Source organism: Hylobates moloch, unplaced genomic scaffold (assembly GCF_009828535.3).
Source record: "Hylobates moloch isolate HMO894 unplaced genomic scaffold, HMol_V3 SCAFFOLD_6, whole genome shotgun sequence".
In the NCBI taxonomy this organism is placed as follows: domain Eukaryota; kingdom Metazoa; phylum Chordata; class Mammalia; order Primates; family Hylobatidae; genus Hylobates; species Hylobates moloch.
The window spans coordinates 109,291-131,505 of NW_026652281.1; the positions used below are offsets into that span (position 1 = coordinate 109,291).

The window sequence follows — 22,215 nt, forward strand, 5'->3', positions numbered from 1 at the left end:
GTAGAGGTTGCAGTGAGCCGAGATCACACCACTTCACTCCAGCCTAGGTAACAGAGTGAGACCTGAGACCCCATCTCAAAAAAAAAAGAAAAGGTCTTGCAGCAGATCTTGTTCTCCCATGTGTCTGGGGATGAAGATTCCAGAATCCATGCTCGGAGAAAGTTCTGCCGGGGGCAAAGTGTGAGAAATGAAAGAAGGCTTGGTGGACTTAGGTCTTCCTGTCCAGCTCGGGGAGGAAGTTGCCACATGAGCTGGGTGTGCTCAGGCCTCAGGCACCCACACAGTGGTGGGAATCTGAGAACCACTGTGATGAGAGACTTCCTGTTTGCCCATCCAAGTCCTGACTGTTCTTGGAGAGGAGCAGCCAGTTGGAAGAACTGCACTGGCTCAGCTTGCACAAAGCCGTGATTTATTTATAGTAAGCCCTGAGGCCTTTGTGAAGTCTGGCTGGTCACTGCGCCTGGGTAACCAGGAGCCAGCATCACTGTGCCAGACTCCCTTGGCCTGAGAGGGGCCTCCCCCCCAGGAACAGGGTGGTCAGACAGTGACGCTGGAGAGCACAGTGGGGGGAATTATTATAATCTAACACTTACTTCACAAAACCAATATGCTAGCAGCTTCATGCTGATTGGCTTTTTGCTTCAGAAGCCTGGATGAGCGTCCTGAATTAAATAGCTGTATTAACAATAATTCCTTTCAGCAAAAAGGGCAAGAATAGGAGGGTTAGCTCAGGATAGCCTAGACAGGGTATTCATTTTTCAGAAGCTAAGAGCACAGCTTGGTCTGTCGGTGTGGACTGCAGAGATGAATCGTTTAGGGAGCCCTGAATTGCGGCTCCCTGGGCTCCCAACAGGGCCCACCGCGACCTGTTCTTTTCATATTGAATTCGAGTTCAGATTTTTGGAAAAGAGCCCTTTCTTCACATATGTGGCTTAAGATACTTTCATTCAGTGTCAAGCTGTGCAGCTCAGAAACCCAGATAAATGGCATCTGAGTTTCCTGCAAAATCCCAGCGCAAATGTTAATACAAACAAACCAACTGCCCTCTTGTCTGATGTCTGATGCTTCCTGCCACCCACTATCCACCAGGTACACCGCCTCAGGCCACTGCATTAACTCAGTGAAGGCCTGGATGCTGGGATAACAAGAGTGTTTATGAAGACTAGACTTTTTCTTTTCTTTTTTCTTTTTTTTGAGACATGCAATCATAGCTCACTGCAGCCTTGGACTCCTGGGCTGAAGCGATCCTCCCACCTCAGCCTCCAAGCCACTGCACCTGGCTTATGTTCTTATTTTTATTTTTTGAAGAGATAGTGTCTTGCTTTGTTCCCCAGGCTGGTCTCAAACTCCTGGGCTCAAGCTGTCCTCCCACCTCAGCCTCCCAAAGTGCTGGGATTACAGGCATAGTCTATGCTCCAACAAATGGACTTTGAGAGATAAATACCGAAGTATTTACAAATGCAATGATCTAATGTGTATATACTTTGCTTCAAAATGACCCAGCAGTGGAGGGAAGTGAATGAGGACAGAGAAGCAGTGGCCCAGGCCATGAGTTGGTAATCGCTGAATCTGGGCGATAGGTACATGCGGGTCAGTTTCATCGAAACTGCCTTGGCGCTCTCTGCAGCCCGGGCCCCCGCCCCGCGCCCTCTCCTTACCTCCCATCCCCCAGCCCGCCCCTTCCAGCCTCCCAAGTACACGCCCTCGCCCCCGCCCACCCACCGCGTTAACTCACACCCTCCAGGGCGCTCTGTGATTCTGTCATTGCCCAGCCCGAGTCAGGCCCCTCCTGTGCCCCTCGCCAGCCCCGAGGGGCGCCCGCACACAGTCGGCGCCCCACACGCAAGTACCTGGAAGAGAACAAGAGGACGCAAGCGGGCGTGGCTGCCGAGTGAGTGCGCAGGAGCCCCGGACGCCCGGCCGGGGTCGGGAGGTCGCAGCCAGGTCCCGGTGGTGTCCGCGGCGGGGCGAGGCCCGCGAGGGAAGGGTCGGCGGGGGAGGGGTCCGCTGGGCCGGGGGCCAGCAGGGGGCGCGCGCGGGCCGGGGCGGGGCCGCACCTGTCCTGCGGCTGGGGGGGCGCCGGGAGGGGGCCGAGGCCCGGGAGCAGCTGCGCGCCCCGCCCCGCGGGCTCCTCCCTGCCGCCGCGGCCCCCCGGTTGCTGCCCCGATGCGCGGCGCCCGGAGCCGGGGCCGAGTCGCTGCCGCAGCTGTTGGGGCTCCCGGGCCAGGCGACGCCGCCGTCGCCCGTGCCCCTCCCAGACCCCACCGGCCGCATGGAGCCCCCGGAGGGCGCCGGCACCGGAGGTGAGTTCAGCCTCAGCCCCCGAGACCCCCGAGCAGCGCCTCCCCGCAGCGAGCCGCAGCCCCTCCCCCCAGGGCTCACCCTTCGCGGCTCCCGGGAGTCGCGAAGACCCCTTTGGCAGCTCGGGGGCGTCCGGCGGGCCAGGGGCACCTCCCAGGCGCGGTCCCCGCTCGGGGCTGGGGGCACCCAAACCGAGTCTCCGCCCCCTTGTTCTCTGCGCTCCCGGCCCGGGAAGCCGTGCCCGGCACGCTCCTTGGTGGGTGGCCCGGAGTTTCGTCCTGAACCCCCTCCCAGCCAAGCCAGCCGGTGACCCGGGGAGCGGGGGAGGGGCGTTCCGGGGCTGGAGTTTGGGGTCCCTGTCGGTGGGGCGTGGGGGCGACGCTGGCCGCTTGCAAGCGCGTCCGCTTTGTTCGCCCAGCCGCGAGTCCCGGGGGGCGAGGGCCGTAGACCGCGGGCAGGGATCCTGCCAGGGGCGAGGGGCTGAGATGGTCTTGCTGGGGGCGTGGGGCATGCACGGGCGCGGCCTGCCGGGGGCTCCAGAGCTGCAAGGGCGGCTGGTCCGGGAGCGGCCCGGGCGCACGCTCAACGGGGAGGGTAGGTGCGCGTGGAGCGCTCCCTGCCCTGATGGTGGAGGCCTTACTGCAGGACCTTGGAGTCGGTAACGGGAAGAAAGCTCTCAGAACCTTCCCCCTTCCCAGTCAGAGCCTTTTCCGAAAGCGCTTTCGGGGTTCCATGTGCCTAGGTAGGAACTTGGATGCAAACTACAGACTCCTGCACCTGCCCAGCCAAGCCCACCACCTCCTGGTTTCCTAGATCTCCCATTCCAGGGAGCCAGCAGGGGCCTGAGGGCACAGGCAGGCCAGCCGGCCACTCTGTAACTACATGGGAACCTCTCAGTCCCCCAGCCACACACAGTGGCATCCTCTGGAGCCCGAAGGGCTGTCCCCGGGAGGAGCAGGTCCCCCCACCCTGTGTATCTGCAGTCCAAGGTGTAGGGACGAATGCCCCAGGGCTGGTGGGTTTGGGTTTTGATTTGTCATTTGTGGGAGGGACCAGAGCTCGTTCTTAACACTGATAGTCCCAGGCCCTTGGGTATTCCCAGTAGCAGCTTTGTGGACATAGGAAGCCTGAAGGTTGGGAGTGAGGGCTTGGGGGCCTCAGAGCTGTTTCCAGCTGTGAACTGTGGGCAGTCAGGCTCCTGTGAGCCTCAAATTCCATGTCTGTCAGTGGAGACAGCTCTGCTTCCCCTGCAGGGCCATGGGAGCCCAAGGCACTTGGGAGTGGTGGTTAATCTCTTCTCCCTCCTCCTTTGGGAAAAAAGGAGGACTTCCCAGCAGCTTAAAAGGCAGAGAAAGCAGGTTCAGTTTCTGAGCCCATCACTCACTGGCTGGGGGCTTCAGACACCTGACTCAATCAGTGCACAGGTACTTACCTACGGGTCGCGGCTCTGTGCAGTACCCTGCCTGGGGTGGGGAGTTAGTGGGAAGATGGGGCCCTGTCCACTGAGGGCTCACGCTCTTGACACCAACGCCTGTTTCCTTGTCTGCAAAGTGGCCAGTGATGCCTACTTTGTGGAACCTCATGAGATCACACGTTGGTGACTATAACTGTCATAACTTATCACTTACTTTTGAAAACCTTACAAAAGTAGAGGGAATAGCGGGACAAAGGCCCATGTGTGATATCCCAGCCCCCAGGCCCACAGCCTCCTCTCCAGACTACCACCAGCCTCCCTTCATTAGTGGTTTGAACCAAATCTAGCCATATTCTTTCACTGGTAAATAATTCAGAAATATCTGTAAAATATGATTTTTTTTTTTTTTTTTGAGACGGAGTCTCGCTCTGTTGCCCAGGCTGGAGTGCAGTGGCATGATCTTGGCTCACTGCAGCCTCCACCTCCTGGGTTCACGCCATTCTCCTGCCTCATCCTCCCCAGTAGCTGGGACTACAGGAGCCCACCACCACGCCCGGCTAATTTTTTGTACTTTTAGTAGAGACGGGGTTTCACTGTGTTAGCCAGGATGGTCTCGATCTCCTCACCTTGTGACCCGCTCGCCTCGGCCTCCCAAAGTGCTAGGATTACAGGGGTGAGCCACCATGCCCGGCAAAATATGATTTTTTTTTTTTTTTGAGACAGAGTCTCGCTGTTGCCCAGGCTGGAGTGCAGTGGCGCAATCTCGGCTCACTGCAGGCTCCGCCCCCCAGGGTTCACGCCATTCTCCTACCTCAGCCTCCCTAGTAGCTGGGACTACAGGCACCCGCCACCACGCCCAGCTAATTTTTTGTATTTTTAGTAGAGACGGGGTTTCACTGTGTTAGCCAGGATGGTCTCAATCTCCTTACCTCGTGATCCGCCCACCTCGGCCTCCCAAAGTGCTGGGATTACAGGCGTGAGCCACCGCAACCGGCCCAAAATATGATTTTTATAAAGCATTATTAAAACAATATTTTTGCACCTAAAGGAATTAATGATTTCTTAATATGAAATGTACAGAACACGGAGGTGCACGTGTGCACAGGAATGTGACATGTGCCCTCTCTGAGGGCCCCACCTGGAAGTCAGGGCTGTAACCCACCCCAACTCAGTCTGCCCGAGGGTCCACAGGGAGAAAGAGAGGGATCGTTAGGAGGCTGAGAATCTAGACAGGACCACTCCAGCATCCCTGAAATACTTTGGGGGTCCAAATCCAGAGAGGAAGGTGCTGGGGGAAGGGGGGCAGGTGGCCCCTGCCTCTGCGACCATCTCTCCTTCCAGCCATTTAGTTTATGATATTCATTCATTCACTTCATTAGCTCATCCCTCCATACAGTGGTGTGTGCCAAGTGCCTCCTCGATGCTCTGGGCAGGGCCCTGGGCACACAACAGGGAACAGGATTTGGGCCAAGTTTCCCAGTCGAGAATGTGCTGGAAAATAGGTCAGCAGCAGAACACAGGGCATCAGCAATCAGCCCTCAGGGAAGCCTGGGGGGGCGGGCTGAGGCACCCCAACTCCTGGCTCCCTCACTGAGGTGCTGCCTCAGTGCCCACTCATCAGCCAGGGCACCAGCAGCCCCTGCAGGGGGGTTGGGTCCCCCTTGATAGGGGCTGTGCTGGGGTAAGGACCAGAACATTGCTGTGACCCCACACTCTGGGGTCCTTCCTGGGGCATCAGAAAACACCTGCTTGCCTCTGCCCTGGCCCTGGAGACCTTGGGGGCTGCCAGCACCCACCCCCATGCCTGCCTGGCATTGAGCCTCTGCTTCCCACCCTGGGAAAAGCAGCAGGTCTCACCCGTGAGGAATTGTCTTCTTCCCACACGCTTGTTGAGAGGGTGTCAGACAGGCCTGGGTGATTCCTAGCACAGCTCCTCACTAACCGTGGGCTAGTGGGCTCCTTGATTCACCCTAATTTGTTTACTGCGCACCTACTGTGTGCTAGGTCCCAGGAATGCAGCCATGAACTAGATACAAGCTGCTTAGAGCTGATGCTTCTCGCTCTACCCAGTCCTAGCCTGCTCTGGGGCTGTGCCTGGGGGTCTGGTGTGTGGCTGACTCACAGTGTATGTGAGTATCTGTCATTTCCTCCTGGCTTTGCCTATCACCTCCAGCCAAGATCAACCTTTGTTTCCATTGAGGATTGTTTTTAAATTGAGATATTATTCACATATAAAGTTCACCCTTTTAAAGTGTACAACTCACTGTTTTAGTATATTCACAAAATTGTGGGGTCACCACCACTATCTAATTTTATAATATCTTCATTAGCCCCCCAGAAAAATACCCATACCCATTCTCCCCTTCTCCACTGCCCACCCCGCAGCCTCTGACAGTCACTGCTGGGATCTCTATGCACTTGCCTGTTCTAGACATTTCGTAGGGCGGCGTCACGCAGCATTTGTCCTTTTGGGCCTGCTTCTTTCACTCGAATGAGGTGATGAGGCTCATCCACGTGGTATCCTGTGTCGGTGCCGCCGTCCTTGTTGGGTTGAATCTCACTCCGTGGTAGGCACAGACCACATTTTGTTTATCCATTGATCCACCGAGGACATTAGATTGTTTCCACTTTTGGCTACTGTGAATCACGCTATGAACATGCATGTACAGCTGACTCTTGAACAACGCAAGGGTCAGGGGCGCCAACCTCCCTCAAAGTCAGAAATCGACACAGAACTTCTGACTCCCCAAAAACTTAACTGCTAATAGCCTGCTGTTGACCAGAACTTTACTGATATGGTCAAAGAACACATATTTGTATGCTGCATGTACTACACACGAGGCTCAATCATTTGAGGACCCACAAGCGTGCCTTATAGCAGCTGCACACTCTTCATGCCAAGATCAATCTTGCCCCTCCTGGGGGCTCAGGTCTTGTGTGTCCCTGGTATCACATTCTTCTGGCCAAAAAATTAGTGTCCTGATGGCAAAAGCTGCATCTTCCAAATTTTCCTTCCCCAAAGCCTCAACACAGGCCAAGGCACCAGAGTTTACAGAATAAAGACCAGGCCACTGCCAAAGGGAGATGGGGAAGGATCAGACTAGACACATGGTGGCTTCAAATGCTTACAGGACTAGATCCCATCAATGCTGACACCATCAGCTACAGACGTGTTGCTGTCTCAGGAATGTGGAAATATGAAAAGATGCTTTTTTTTTTTTTTTTGAGACAGAGTCTCATTCTGTCGCCCAGGCTAGAGTGCAGTGGCATGATCTCTGCTCACTGCAAACTCCGCCTGCTAGGTTCAAGCGAGTCTCCTGCCTCAGCCTCCTGAGTAGCTGGGACTACAGGCACGCACCACCACACCGGCTAATTTTTGTATTTTTAGTAGAGATGGGGTTTCGCCATGTTGGCCCAGACTGGTCTCGAACTCCTGGCCTCAAGTGATCCGCCCGCCTTGGCCTCCCAAAGTGCTGGGATTACAGGCATGAGCCACCACACCCGGCCAAAAAGATACTTCTTAAGAGTCAACTATGATATTCATTCCACACAGGGCTGCTGTGCAGCTCCACAGGGCTAGACCTTTGTCCCAGAAGCTGTCTGTGGCCCCTTGGGGCCCCAGGATCTATAATGAGGACTGCTGGCATTCCCATGCCCCTCTCCAGTGCAAGATGGGGAAGGGGATTGCTGTTTGACTGAGATCCTGCTTGGGGCCCTCATCTCAGCACAAGCAGAGGGTGCCTAAAGACTTACCTCCTGCTAGACTGTGCCCTTGCTGGCCTCATCGTAAAAATGCAGGTATTGGCCAGGCACAGTGGCTCACACCTGTAATGCCAGCACTTTGGGAGGCCAAGGCAGGTGGATCATGAGGTCAAGAGTTCGAGACCAGCCTGGCCAACAGGGTAAAACCCCATCTCTACTAAAGATACAAAAAGTAGCCAGGCGTGGTGGCGCACGCCTGTAATCCCAGCTACTCAGGAGGCTGAGGCAAGAGGATCGCTTGAACCCAGGAGGCGGAGTTTGCAGTGAGCAAAGATCGCGCCATTGCCCTCCAGCCTGGCGACAGAGCAAGACTCCATCCCAAAAAAAGAAAAAGGTCGGGCGCGGTGGCTCACGCTTGTAATCCCAGCACTTTAGGAGGCCGAGGCAGGTGGATCACGAGGTCAGGAGATCGAGACCATCCTGGCTAACACGGTGAAACCCTTTCTCTACTAAAAATACAAAAAATCAGCCGGGTGTGGCAGCGGGCGCCTGTAGTCCCAGCTACTAGGGAGGCTGAGGCAGGAGAATGGCGTGAACCCAGGAGGCGGAGCTTGCAGTGAGCTGAGATCGTGCCACTGCACTCCAGCCTGGGTGACAGAGCGAGACTCGTCTCAGAAAAAAAAAAAAAAAAAAATTCAGGTAGACGCTGTCCCACTCAGTTCAAAACCCTTCAGCAGCTTCTCTCAGCTCACTCAGTGTAGAAACCAAAGTCCTGACGATGTCCACACGACCTGCACACACCACACCTGCCCTGCCTCACAGCCCCAGCTGTCCTCAAATGCACTCTGCTCAGGCCTTCATGCACGTCCCCACCCACCCCCGCCCCGTATCACACAGCTCCCTCCCACCTCCAGGCTCCTCCTCCGAGTCTTGGTAGAGCGCCCTCCCCAGATCCTCCCTAAAATGGGAGCACAGCCCAGCACTGCTCACTGGCACCGACCGCCCCTCAGAAGGGCAGGAATCATCTATTTTGTCTATGCCATGTCCCCAGAACAGAGGGCAATTCGGAAGTCTTGGTTGGGTGAATGAGTGAATCAGAGCCTTCGTCTAGATGAGGGGCCCCGCCCAGTGAGAGGGGGGCTACAAGGGGAGACTCCACCTCTGTCCCACCTTCCTTCAGAGATCCACTTCCCCCCAGGTCAGGACCCAGGGAACCTAAGCCAGCACGTGGGGGACTTCCTGCTCCCTCTGCTGGGCTCTGAACCAGGATCCCTGGTTCCCATCTCCATGCCATGATCAGGAACAGGCTGACAGGTGACGGCTGAGAGCTCCAGCTGCATCTGTGGCCAGCCCTGTGCTGCATGCTGGGGACAGATGCTGAGCTACTCTGTGCCTCAGCTTCCTCCTCTCAAGTACAAAGCTCAGTCTTCCCCTTGTAGCTGGGAGTTGGGGGAGGTGAGAATGGAGTTAGTCAATACAGAATGCTGGGACTGTACTAGAAAACCATAAGCCACTGTCTTTTTTTTTTTTTTTAAGGCAGGGTTTCGCTCTGTTGCTCAAGCTGGAATGCGGTGGCACGATCACAGCTCACTGCATTCTTGACCTCCTGAGTTTCAGGCGGCCCTCCTGCCTCAGCTTCCCGAGTAGCTGCCACACAAGTGTGCACCACCACACCCAGCTGTCATTATTAACACAGAACCACCGGCCCCACCCGCCTCTGCGGGTGCTGTCCCCAGAGATTCTCTGCAGAACTGCTCTTGCCCCAGGTTTCCTTGATATCAGGGGGCTGTCATAGAGGAGGGGCTGGGAGGCCAGGGTGGATGATCGCTTGAACCCAGGAGTTCGAGACCAGCCTGGGCAACATGGCAAGACCCTGTCTCTACCAAAACAATTTTAATTAGCCAGGAGTGGTGGTCCCAGCTACTGAGGAAGCTGAGGCGGGAGGATCGCTTGAGCCCAAGAGGTTGAGGCTGCAGTGAGCTATGGTTTTACCACTGCACTCCAGCCTGGGCAACAGTGAGACCTTGTCTCTTAAAAAAGAGAGAGCGAGAGGCCAGGTGCAGTGGCTCACGCCTGTAATGCCAGCACTTTGGGAGGCCGAGGCAGACAGATCACCTGCAGTCAGGAGTTTGAGACCAGCCTGACCAACATGGAGAAACCCCATCTCTACTAAAAATACGGAATTAGCCGGGCATGGTGGTGCATGCCTGTAATCCCAGCTACTCGGAAGGCTGGGGCAGGAGAATCGCTTGAACCCAGGAGGCGGAGGTTTCAACGAGTCAAGATCGCACCATTGCACTCCAGCCTGGACAACAAGAGTGAAACTCCATCTCAAAAAAAAAAAGAGAGAAAGAGGAGGGGAGGGGGTGCCCCTCAAGACAGGAGGAGGGGCAGGGAGGGACAGAGGTGGAGCTGACGGCTACACCCCAGAGTGCTCCTCTGGGGTGAGGGTGCCCACGGAGGGCATGCCTGGCCTGTAAACCTGGGCAGGTAAGAGCCCCTGTAGCCTTCCTCAGCTGGGGATCCTGACAGCAGGGCCTCCTGGCCGGTGACTGACATCCCTGCACATTGGTTCCTCACTCGTACCTGCTTTCAGGGCTCTGGGTCAGCGATGCCACAAGGACAGTGCCTGCTCTGTCCTGTACCTGGCAGGTCTGAGGCCCCTGCCGCACCCTCAGGGCCGGCTGCAGCACCCTCCTGAGACTCGAGGCTAGGACAGAGCTACGCCCTCTGCAGCCACGGCCACCGCTCTGAGCTGTGTGGAAGCTTTTTGGAATTGTGACCACAGCACAGTCCAGCGGGACATGAACACACTGTGGGCGGGGGCCTGGGGCTTCGGGCTACACTGTCTCTCCTTGAGGAAGGGCCCAAGGGCCAGGCTGGATCTCCTGGGGGAGTCCCCTCCCCTGGACGCCCCCTCAGCGCTATGGACAATGGTCAACCAGGCTTCTTCCTGCTGTCAGGGAGGTGCCCCGGCTCACAGCCTTAGAACGGAGTCCACATCTCACGCCCTGTCCCCTGTGCCCCCTGGGCGGGCAGGTATCCCTGCTGGGTTTGGGGGCAGGCCAGGACATCAGTAACTTGACCCTTTAGGATGCTCAGAAACCTCATTCCAGATGCCAGTGGAAAGGTGGAAACCAGATTCCACGAGCCCCGTCCAGCCCGCCCAACCCCCAGGCCTGAAATGGGCCACGCGATGACACAGCACTCGGCTTCTCAGACAGGAGGCAGGTGGGCCACAGAATGATCACACGGCCGATGGGGCGCGGGTACACTGTCAGGCCACAGGGCTGCCCCCAGGCAGAGCCTAACACTCAGCTCGCTGCCAGGCCACCTGCCCACAACCACACTGCCCAGCTCTTAAGCCACTGGGGACCTCCCAGCCCTGCACCGGTGCCCCTCACTCAGGAGGCCGGGTACCTGCGGGCCTCAGCTCCCTTGGCTCTGCTGGGGAGGGGTGGGGGTGCGCTGGGACAGACGCTGCAGGCCCACCTGGCGGTATCTAGGCTGCCAGCTAGTGCCATGGGGGAGGACAGGCCCACCCCTCACAGGCAGATGTTGGCGCTGTGAATCCCAGCTGCAGCCCCCTCAGCAAAAGCCTCATGGCAGCAGCTGCTCCCCTTGGCTTTAAGCACACCCAGCTACGATCAGTGCTCACCACTGAGGGCTGCCAAAAATACCCCATAGGGTCCTCGGGGTGCTGCTGGCGGCAGCGGGAGGGCACCTGTCCATCTGACAAGCGTACGCTGGGCACCCACTCAGGTGGGAGGTGCTGCTGTCCCCGGAAGGCCCCTGCCACGCAGGGTCCAGGAAGCAGCTGAGGGAAGGAGGGCCCTCTAGAAACGGGTTCCTGCAGGGGTAATGGGTGGGGGGAAGAAAGCGAGTGCTTTGTCTCTTCCCTAAGAGATGGACCTGCAGGGCCTAGGGACAAAGGGGAGCATGCACCCAGGGACAGGCCTGCCTCTGGCTAACAGGGCTCACTGGCTGCCTGAGGCAAGTGAGGTGGCCGCTAGGATGACGTGGCCCTGGATGAGGGTGAGCAGCTGGGGAGGGGGGCTGAGGGGATCTGTGGAGGGATGGACATAAGAGTCGCCAATGTCCCTGGCTTTGGGTCAGCAGCCAAGGGGCCTCCTGCTCTCATCTGACAAAACAATAGTTAAGTATAAAAAAGAAACAGTTGGGCCAGGCTCAGCGGCTCATGCCTGTAATCCCAGCACTTTGGGAGACCAAGGCGGGTGGATCACGAGTAAAAATTTTTTTTTTTTTTTTTTTTGAGACGGAGTCTCGCTCTGTCGCCCAGGCTGGAGTGCAGTGGCGCAATCTCGGCTCACTGCAAGCTCTGCCTCCCGGGTTCACGCCATTCTCCTGCCTCAGCCTCTCCGAGTAGCTGGGACTACAGGGGCCCGCCACCACGCCTGGCTAATTTTTATTTTATTTTATTTGTAGTAGAGACGGGGTTTCACCGTGGTCTCGATCTCCTGACCTCGTGATCCGCCCGCCTCGGCCTCCCAAAGTGCTGGGATTATAAGCGTGAGCCACCGCGCCTGGCCGATCACGAGTAAAAATTAAAAAAAAAAAAAAATTAGCTGGGTATGGTGGCGGGCACCTGTAGTCCCAGCTACTAAGGAGGCTGAGGCAGGAGAATCACTTGAACCTGTGGGGTGGAGACTGCACTGAGCCGAGATCACGCCACTGCACTCCAGCCTGGTGACAGAGCAAGACTCTGTCTCAAAAAAAAAAAAAAAAAAAAAGTACAGTTAACGTTTGTGGAAAAAAATGAGGCCAGGCTTGGTGGCTCACACCTTGTAATCTTAGCGCTTTGGGAGGCCGAGGCGGACAGATCACCTGAGGTCGGGAGTTCAGCCTGGCCAACATGGTGAAACCCCATCTCTACGAAAAATACAAAAATTAGCCGGGCGTGGTGGTGCGTGCCTGTAATCCCATCTACTCATGGGGATGAGGCAGGAGAATCGCTTAAACCCAAGGGGCAGAGGTTGCAGTGAGCCGAGACTGCGCCGAGATTGCACCACTGCACTCCAGCCTGGGTGACAGAGCGAGACTCTGTCTCAAAAACAAACACAAAAATTAGCAGGCAGGCATGGTGGCGGGTGCCTGCAATCCCAGCTACTCGAGATGCTGAGGCAGGAGAATTCCTTGAACCCGAGAGGTGGAGGTTGCGGTGAGCCAACATCGCGCCACTGCGCTCCAGCCTGGGTGACAGAGCAAGACTCCATCTAAAGAAAGTAAAAAAAATAAACATGGGAAAAACCCGGAAGAAAATTTGCGCAACTGTGAGGTGTGGTTGGTGGCTAAGGGATCACAGAATGGCAGGCCTGCCTATTCCTCCTGGTTTGTAACTTTCATTTAATGAGAATGTATTATTCTGTACTCAAATACAACATCAGTTTTTAAAAGGAAAAGTCAGTCCACAGTGGAGAGGGGCTGTTCTGCTTTGAAGGGGACCAAGAGGCTGGACATGGAAATCCACGGGCGATCCTTCAGGGGACCCTGGGCCAAGCTAGAAATCAGAGGCCAGGACAGCACTGGGGACAGCCACGCGGGCTCTGGGGGAACCTCCACGCCTGCATGGTCTGCTTCCACGGACGGCACTGGGGACAGCCACGCGGGCCCAGGAACTTCCATGCCTGCATGTCTGCTTCCACGGGTGCTTGAGCGCCAAGGGTGATCTGGATCTCAGATTCCTTGTTCACTAGGGAGACCAGGGCCCAAGGGGAAGGGGCAGCCTCCTTGAAGCCCCCCAGCCCCTTGTCTGGAGTCCAGGTATGAGGCCACAAGCCCAGCCATCCCATCACCTGCTGGTCACTGCCCAGAGTTTCAAAGGACTGGATGTGCCAAGTTCTCACACCCAGCCCCGCGTCCTGGTGGGATGTGGGAGCCCTGTGGATCTCAAGGTGACACCCTGTGTCTTTGGATGCAGAGATCATTAAGGAGGCTGAGGTGCCGCAGGCTGCGCTGGGCGTCCCAGCCCAGGGGACAGGGGACAATGGCCACACGCCTGTGGAGGAGGAGGTGGGGAGCATCCCAGTACCAGCACCGGGGCTCCTGCAGGTCACAGAGAGGAGGCGTAAGTACTGCTCCCTGCCCAGCGCACTCTATGGGGACCCCATGAGCTCCCCCAGGAGAAAAGGCAGCAGGGGCCACCTCCTGTCCAAACACTCCCTGGGGGGTCTGGGCCTCAGCTGCACCATCTGTCAAGTGGGAGCCTTCTAGTCATGAGTATACGCAACACTCATCAGATCCTGCTGGTGTGGGCTTTGCGGGAAGCTGTGGTTCACCCACAGCCTTGTGGGAGGACACAGCGCACGCTCTCCTAGACCCCCATGGCTCTGAGCAGCCTCGCGGGCGGGCCTGAGGGCTGACCGTACCCCCTCTGCCCTCAGAGCCTCTGAGCAGTGTCTCCTCTCTGGAGGTCCACTTCGACCTCCTGGACCTCACGGAGCTGACCGACATGTCCGACCAGGAGCTGGCCGAGGTCTTTGCCGACTCGGACGACGAGAACCTCAACACCGAGTCCCCAGCAGGTGAGGCCGGCATCAGGGCTGGGAGGTGTGCGTGGTGGGCTGAGGCCCCTTGGGAAGTCCTGGGATGGCTCACGTGTGTTTTAGCAAGAATCTATCACCACTTCATTTCACCACACTGCTATTTGCCCAACTTGAAGCAATTTCCCCATCACAGCTGCTTAAAACTTTACTCTTCAAGTGAGCAACAGAAGGCTAAAGCCACTGTCCCCTCAAAAGCAGAATTTAATGAATATGAATTTTCATCATAAATTGGGCCAAGAACAAAAGGTGGGGGTGATCACCAGCCCGGGCCCCTCCTCAGCTCACTTAACTTCCTCTGATTCCCACGGAAGCGTTGCCATTGGCCTGAAGGCAGCTCCAGTGTCCTCACACTGCGTGCAAGCAGGGCCCCCAGCACGGCCATTGTCATGTCTCCTTCCTAAGCCATGACGAGAGCACAGGACTCACCGCTCATGAGGATGCCACAGCGTGTCCTCAGTCTCTGACAGTGACCAATGTAGGACACTGACGTGACCTGTGTGAACTTCAGTAACTGTGAGAGCATCAGGGCCGAGCCTTCCCCGCATGGGACAGTTTGGCCCAGCCTCTGCTCCCCGACCCCCCAGGCCACTCAGGACCTCATTAGAAGGACCAGCCCCACTGTGAATCCTGCCAGCGGCCAGCTGCTCCCATGCTTCCTGGAGGTGTCAGGAAGGGGTGTCGGCCTGTGTGTCCCGGGCTGCTGCAGCCCCAGGTGTCTGGGAGGGAATGGGGCCTGTCGAGCTAGCCCCCAGCTCACCTCCAGGACAAGGCCATTGCCTGACCCTGGCCAGTTCCCACCAGCTCCATGTTGGCGGCAACCCTTCCCACCCAGCCCATGAGCCCAGACATGGCTGTTGTGGCTGGGGAGGTAGAGTGAGGGGCTCAGACTCCAGCCCACCCGAATCCCCAGCCCCAGAGCCTGCACCGGGGAGACTCAAGGCCCATGATGGGGCAGAGGCTCCAAGAGGCCTGCAGGGCTGACGGGGGGTGGTTGGCTGAGGTGGGACACCTGCGGGGGGAACGATTTGGGGAGGCCCCACCAGGGTCCCTTGACCAGGCAGGAGAGGCTCAGCCTCAACTGTACAGTGTCTCCGGGAGCACCAGAAAAGACCCTGCCCAGGCCCCACCCAGACCACAACGTCCACCTGTCTGGTGGGGCCAGTGTGCAGTGGGGGCCTCCCGCTAGAGGTAGATGTGTGCGTGCCTGGCCCAGGAGGCCGGCGGGACCTGGAGCTCCGCGGCATCCCCCCAGGCCTCTCGGCCACACTGAGTTCCCCTTCCCACATCCCCCTAGGTCTGCACCCACTGCCCCGGGCTGGCTGCCTGCGCTCCCCTTCCTGGACGAGGGCAAGGGCTGAGCAGAACCGCGGGAAGCAGCCCCTAGGCGACCCCGAGCGGCAGGCCACAGTCCTGGACACGTTTCTCACTGTGGAGAGGCCCCAAGAGGACTAGGCCATCCCCACCTGCCCCAGGTCCTGCAGGGATGGGGTCAGAACACCACGATGGCAGATCTGGGCAGTCCTGACCCAGCAGACACACGTCACCCGCCCACGAGGCTCCAGCCATCACCTCCTGACACACACCCTGGGGGCGGCTCTCTGCCTGCCCCGAGACCTGCCTTGTCTGCTGGGCATGGGTCTTCGCCTCACTTGGAGACCAGCCGGCTTTCCTGGGGGACAAACGGGGCCCCTGGATGCCTCTGGGAGCCCCAGCACAAGCACAGCCCAGTGGCCTTACGTCCAGCTTGTTCCTGGGCCCTGCGTCAGGAAGGCAGCGTCACGGAGTCACTGCCGGGAACGTGGTGAGGAATGGAGTGGCCCATGGCAGCCTTGGGGGAAGGGGACCCAGGCCTGTGACAGCCACTCCAGGAACTCCTGGGGCTGCCCCAACCTCGCGTCTTCCTGTGCTACCAAGCTCAGAAGCTGGAGGCCGGTTTGGCTAATGGGACAATGTGCTGTCCAGCAAAGCACACGCAGAAGCGGCCCCAAAATTCCCACCTTGATTTCCATCCTGCCCCTTCTTCTACTCCATGGAGGCGCTGTCTCACTAGGGTCCCCTCCCCAAGGCTCAGCTCTAAGACCTGCACCTGCTTCTCTTGGCCCCTGCGTGACAGACAAGCCCATTCCCTCCTTAGCTCAGAACACCAAATATCACCAGACTGCCTCGGAGACTTGGTGACACCTCCCGGAATGCTCTCGGGGTGGGGCTCACCTCTCCCTGTCCTGCACCCACCACGAGGCCACATCCTCGTTTCTGCTCACATCCCATTGCCCGGCTACATGGCCTGCCCACGGCCCTTAAACTTGCTGGGCAGGTTTGGGGCCCATGGGACCCACGGGAGCAGCACAGGAGGTTGACAGGCCCTGCTCCCTCTGCTCTGGGGGTGTCTGGGGGCCCCAGCTCACGCCCTCCCAATGCTTTTATGTTGAAGCTCACAGAATGGGCTTCTTGCCTGACAGCAAGTCAAAGAATGAGTTTAATATCAAAGTGTAAGCTTACTTTCCATCCCCAAGCCAACCTGCCCCTGCCCCATTTCCCATGAGCACACTTCTGGGGAAGGGAAACAGGCTCCTGGCCTTCACTGTCAGCAGAGCTTTGGAGATGCCCCAGGCATGCCCTGAGCTCCTTCTGTGTACAGGACTTTAGAGGCGGCACCTGCTCCCACTTCTGAGCCACCCGCTGCCCTTCAGCACTGCTGGCGAACCCAGTTCCTGCCTCAGCCAGGTCTCCTTCCCTGGTTTCCAGTCACACAGAGCCCAGCAGCTTTCTCTTTCAGTCCCATAAAGGCAGCCTTGTGTCCCTGGCCACACCTCCACCTGCCAGGGTCTTCCTCCCCATCTTCCATCCTTCCTGCTGAGCTTCCACAGAGCTCGTTTGCAAACAGTGGGATTAAAGCATCACTGCGCATTCAAAGGCCTGGCCACAGTCTCTTCCTTTCCAACACCAGAGTGAATGAGGTGCCTGCTGAGGGGCAGGGGCTGAGCTGCCCTGGGCTCTGTGCCCTGACCATTCCCCAGCTGCAGCAGCCCGAGGGCTCTGCTGTGCTCACTTGGGTCACATCTGGGGGATGTGCGTCCTAGATTTCCAATCCCAAAGTCACACAACAGAAGGAATCATTAAGGAAGTGGAAGTCCCACCCCACGTGCTCATAAACGTGGCCCGGGCCAGGCGGGGGAATCACAGAATCCCAACCCACGTGCACGTAAAGGTGGCTGGGGCCGGGGGAGGGAATCACTCCCCAGCAATGGAGTCGCTCTCAACACACTCCCGTCCCGGGGGCCACTGGCACTGGTCCTGGGGAGGTACCAGATGAGGCCAAAACTCCTGCCCGCTGTCATTACTCATGAAATGAGGTGGCCATGGAGCCTGGCCAGGGCTGACCTGCCTTCTGCCAGGCCCACGGGTCTCTGTGTGATTCCCATGCTGGGCTCTGAGGGGAGAAGCCTGGACCTCCCCTCCATGAAGATTCTCAGCCAGGTGTCCTATGGCCATGGACCCAGAAACGGCCTCAGTCAGTGATGTATCTTCTCGGAAGGGTGCACAGCTACCGGCAGGTACACGCATTCCACCCCATTCCACCTTCCCTTCTGGCAGAGGGAGGGAGGCAGGCAGGCTGAGAAATACAGGGGCTGAAGGCTCGTGTCCCCACAGAGTGCAGAGACTGCTACAGCACAGAGAGCAGTGCCCGCAGGTGTCACTCTGCTCGGCCGATGGTGCTTCTCAGCAAAGGTGCAGCTGAGCCACCATCGACAGGCTGATGAGGCAAACTGCAGGTCATACTCACGACAGGTGGGAAAAGACCGTGGAACATGGTGTGTCTGATTCAGGGGGTGAGATGGCTCCAGATTTACATAAGGACCAGCTTGTGAAGGATACATGCGGGAAGGCTGGGGGGAAGGCGCCTGACAGCCCTGAAAAGGTGAGGGTGAAGGCAGGCGCCGAGAAGACAGGTCTGGAGGGAACAGCCTGGTGGGGGAGGCACAAGGATCCCACACCCAGATCATCATGAAGGACCCCAGGCACGTGCAGCCGGCTGGGAGGTGACGAGAGGGACACCTAGGCTCTCCCAGGGGTGTTGAAGGGAACCACAGCGGGGCCAGGGCCATGACCTTCCACAGCCCGTGACCACCCTGCACCCTGGAGGCCACCAGATGCTGCCATGTCACAGGGCCTGCTGGGGTTGAGGAAGCAGCCCCACCTTGAGTGCTGGGGAGTTTTTGAGTCCAGTGATACGCATTTTACAAACAGCAAAAGTTGAACGTGCTCACCCCCAGGTGGAAATTATATTTTTGAGGCTCCGAGGCCAACGTAACAAGCGATTTATAAAATATACTACAAAGCCCCCGTGTCTGATCGGACCTAGGTCAAGAGAGAGGCTGAGAACAAACAGTGCCCGGGGCAGCAGGCAGGGCCTCCTCCTCCCGCTGTTCACCCAGGACATCTGCAAAAGGGCGTCTTCCCAGGTCCCAACCCAGGTGACCTAGACACGCATCCACCCACCCCAAGGCAGTGGCTGAGGCTGACACTGCCCTGATGTTGCTGACCCCAGCGAGTCCTGGAGGCGGGTCATGTGCTGGAGAAAGCGCACGGGGCATCCTCATCGAGTCCCACACACCCCAGATAAGAAAAAGCAAAGCCTCCCTCAGTTCAAGGCGCCAAAGGGCCTAGAGCTCAGAGCCCAGAAGGGGCCTTCCTAATAAAAATCAGGAGCTACCCAACCCCAGGAAAAGGGTTCACGAACAGGTACCAGGGCCAGACGCAGCCGCGTGCTGGGGCTTCAGAACCACGGCCTCTCCACAAACACCCCTGAGCCGGCTGGGGCCCTGCAGAGCTTCTCCCTCCAAGACTCCAACAAAAAGGGGTCACAGGAACAGAACTGATGATCCAGACACATCCTGCAGCGAAAGCACCTCCAGCCAAGGACAGGGGCCAGGTTTCTTAAGCAACTCAATTCCCTCACACTCAGCAGTGCTGCCACAGAGCCAAGGCGCAGGCGGGGGTAGGGGGGGGTACCCTGATGGGGAACCCAGGTGTGAGGCCCCACAGCTCCACCTCCTCCCTCAGCCATGCACCTGTGGGTGGTGTGGGCTTTCCTTTTTAAGGACAGATCAGCAGATCAGCTTCTAGCAATCCAAACAGCTGCTTTAGAAACCTGACTTCCCCTTGATACCTGGCTGACGTTCTCCTCTTCTGAATTCTACCAAATGGTGAGGGTTTCTGTGCTGGGCCCAGGCTCCGAGTGACTTTATGACCACATCAACACTCCTCCACGGACGCCCCAGGAAGGCCTGGTGTCTCCAAGGTGCCCCACGCAAGCTCCTCTTGAAGCTACACTCGTGCTTTCCTCAGCACCACAGGGACCAGAGCCCTGGGGCCTCTCCCGTCTAACCCTGGACCCGACTGTCCTCCAGCAGGAGGGCTCAGGGACTCAGGGTACCCCCTCTGCCCACTCCCCGCATGTGGGCTCAGAGCACCCTAATCTAAAACGCCCATTCACAGTTGTCACGTTTTATTTTGTTTTGGGTGAGATTCCCCAGCTGCTTTGCAAAGCCCCAGGTAAGTGACAGTCACCCCAATTCCACCCAGCAGCAGGTGCAGGCAGCCACCACAGGCTACGCAGAGCCCCCCTGCACAGGCTGCTCCACGTCTTCCTCCGCCTGTCCCTGGTTGCAACCCTTCAGCCCCTTGGGTAGGGATGTGTCCTCCTCCAGGCTGCCCATGCCCTCTACAAACTCCTCATAGGTAGACTTCTCGGCGAAGGGCCGGGGGCCCAGCAGCTCCACCATGTCTGCCTTCTCCAGCAGCCGCTGGTCCACCTGGAAACAACGGCCCACCTGTCAGACGGCTCTGAGGACCCAGACCTCAGCAAGCTCATGACCGTGACTCAACATGGGACCCGCTCTGAGGACGTGCTCACGGCCCAGAACTCAGCAAGCTCAAGGATGGGTGTGGCATGACCGTGACTCAACATGGGACCCACGACCTGTCTGGGCAGAGGCCACACTCACCTTCTCCACATGCTCCCGACACGATGTCAGCAGGTCCAGGGTGCGCTCGTAGGCGGCACTGACGAGGTGCCGGACCTCCTCGTCAATGAGCTGGGAGGTTGCCTCGCTGTACGGCTTCTCCACCAGGGCCTCGCCTTGTCGGGGAAAGTCGAAGGACACCTGGCCCAGCTTCTCACTCATCCCAAACTGCACAATCTGCAAGTGCGGAACCCAGGATGAGCCTGCGCCCAACACAGCCTCCTGCAGCCCGTGCCGGGGGATGCCCACCCTTACCTGGGCGTAGGTGCTCTGGGTGACCTTCCTCAGGTCATCCTGAGCCGCAGTCGTGATCTGCCTGAAGCACAGCTGCTCGGCCCCCGGCCCCCGAGCATCACGCACATGTGGTCGAAGAGCTGCTCCTGGGTGTAGAGGTGCTGCTCCCGGGGCAGGTACTGTGCACAGCCAAGTCCCTTGCCCCGGCGGATGATGGACACCTGAGGACAGGACACATGCCCTCATCACCCCAAACACTGTCCCCACTTCCTCCAGGAGCCACCCTGGAGCGGGCGGCCACCTGACCCTAGCTCTGACCACAGGTCCTTTTACTAGAACAGGAGAGAAGAGAGCCTGACCCAGGCCCCCCCGCACACCATGGGGATGCCCCGAGAAGTGCACCTGCCTTTGGGAGCGTCACATGGAAACCGCCTCTGCTCTGCCCGCCCTGCAGAGGCTCTGGAGAGGCCGACGGTCGAATCCAGAGCTCAGGAGTGAGGCGGGTTTAACACTGAGGCTGCTTCCTGGAGTCGCATGGCCGAGGCCCCATCTGGAACCCACTGCCCTGCTTTCCCACCCCAAAGGGATCTTTTGACAAATTCTAGAGCAGTATATTCCTTAAAAAGCTAAAGGGCCAACCCTTGGATATACCAGGCCCACATGACCACAGGTTGGCCCAGAGATACCAGGCCCAAGCCTGCCAGGTGGGCTCACTCCGGGTGGGAAGACCAACCTTCAGCAGGGGGTCCATGTGCTCCAGGAACCAGCCCACCACCGCGTGTCCGGCCTCGTGGTAAGCCACAGTTGTCTTTTCACTGGGCTGCAGGACCTGGGTCTTCTTCTCAAGACCTATACATCACATTCCCGGGCGAGTGAAGCAGGGCAGGAGTAGGTGGCTGGGAAATGAGGCCGCTGCCTCTGCGCCCAGCCGTGTCTGCAGCTACACCTGATCCCCAGGCTCGTCTATACCAGACAGCAGAGGCCAAGCCCCAGCTCCATGCTGCCTTCTGCTTTGCAGTGAAACCCACTTCCCACATACCTCACCCAAAGCCTTAAAACAGGCCCGTCTGAAGCCAGTGGGAAGAGCTGTGTGTGAAACACAGTGAGGCACCATATCCTCTGGCTTGACTAAAGATGACAGCACAGCATGACAGGACGGAGAGGGATGATCTCAGTGCCCTAAAGGCCCAGTGCACAGGCAGGTAACAGGACAAAGGAAAAGCACAGATGGCACAGCTGGCCCTGCTCAGAGCCCTCTAATCACACCAGGACGGCCCTCAGGAGGCTTTGGTGGCAGGACACGGTGACCACACCTGGAATCCTAGAAATTTGGAGGCCGAGGTAGGAGAATCACTTGAACTCAGGAGATCGAGACCAGCCTGGGCTAAGTAGCAAGACACCATCTCTATAAAATTTTTTTAAATTTTTTTAAGTTAAATAAAAATAAGCAGCCTTGGGGCGGAAGCGGTGGCTTACGCCTGTAATCCCAACACTTTGGGAGGCCAAGGCGGGCAGATCATGAAGTCAGGAGTTCGAGACCATCCTGGCTAACACGGTGAAATCCCATCTCTACTAGAAATACAAAAAACTAGCTGGACGTGGTGGTGCCCACCTGTAGTCCCAGGTACTCGGGAGGCTGAGGCAGGAGAATAGCTTGAACCCAGGAGGCGGAGCTTTCAGTGAGCCAAGATTGCACTACTGCACTCCAGCCTGGGTGACAGAGCAAGACTCCATCACTTCATTTAAAAAAAAAAAAAGCTTTGGTGTTTGCTTTGGGATACTCGATATCATAAGTACTTTATGTATACATTATACTTCAATAAATGGTTAAATAAAGCAGCAGAAGCTAGAACGCTCTCCCACCTGACCAATGTCAGCTCTCACAGCTTGGGGTGGACCATGAAGGGTGGCTACTGGCCACCTCCCTGTTCTCCACCCTCAGAACAGCACCAGGGAGAGCCAGGCCAAGCAAGAC

At 57.8% G+C, this 22,215-nt stretch overlaps 1 protein-coding gene and 1 pseudogene across 2 annotated transcripts; one reads left to right on the top strand and one right to left on the bottom strand.

Moving 5' to 3' along the window:
- Positions 1-2,012: 2,012 nt before the first annotated feature.
- Positions 2,013-16,893, top strand: DBNDD1 (dysbindin domain containing 1). Of its 2 annotated transcripts, none has more exons than XM_032156094.2 (4): positions 2,013-2,303; positions 13,356-13,502; positions 13,819-13,959; positions 15,275-16,893. In XM_032156094.2, exons 1-4 carry the CDS (start codon positions 2,273-2,275, stop codon positions 15,430-15,432), a joined length of 477 nt encoding a protein of 158 aa, XP_032011985.1. In that variant the 5' UTR covers positions 2,013-2,272; the 3' UTR covers positions 15,433-16,893. The 2 variants fall into 2 exon arrangements, with proteins under 2 accessions (XP_032011985.1, XP_032011987.1); XM_032156096.2 differs by lacking the exon at positions 2,013-2,303 and adding an exon at positions 12,528-12,766.
- A 2,579-nt stretch (positions 16,894-19,472) lies between these two features.
- Positions 19,473-22,215, bottom strand: part of LOC116470297 (AFG3-like protein 1) — a 28,456-nt pseudogene continuing 25,713 nt past the window's right edge.

Bases quoted from the DNA above. Each gene is read 5' to 3' on its own strand.
- DBNDD1 (XM_032156096.2), top strand. From the start codon at position 12,676: ATGGGAAAAACCCGGAAGAAAATTTGCGCAACTGTGAGGTGTGGTTGG. The intron at 12,767-13,355 runs GTTTGTAACTTT...CTTTGGATGCAG, and splicing joins AGGCCTGCCTATTCCTCCTG to AGATCATTAAGGAGGCTGAG. The intron at 13,960-15,274 runs GTGAGGCCGGCA...ACATCCCCCTAG, and splicing joins CAACACCGAGTCCCCAGCAG to GTCTGCACCCACTGCCCCGG.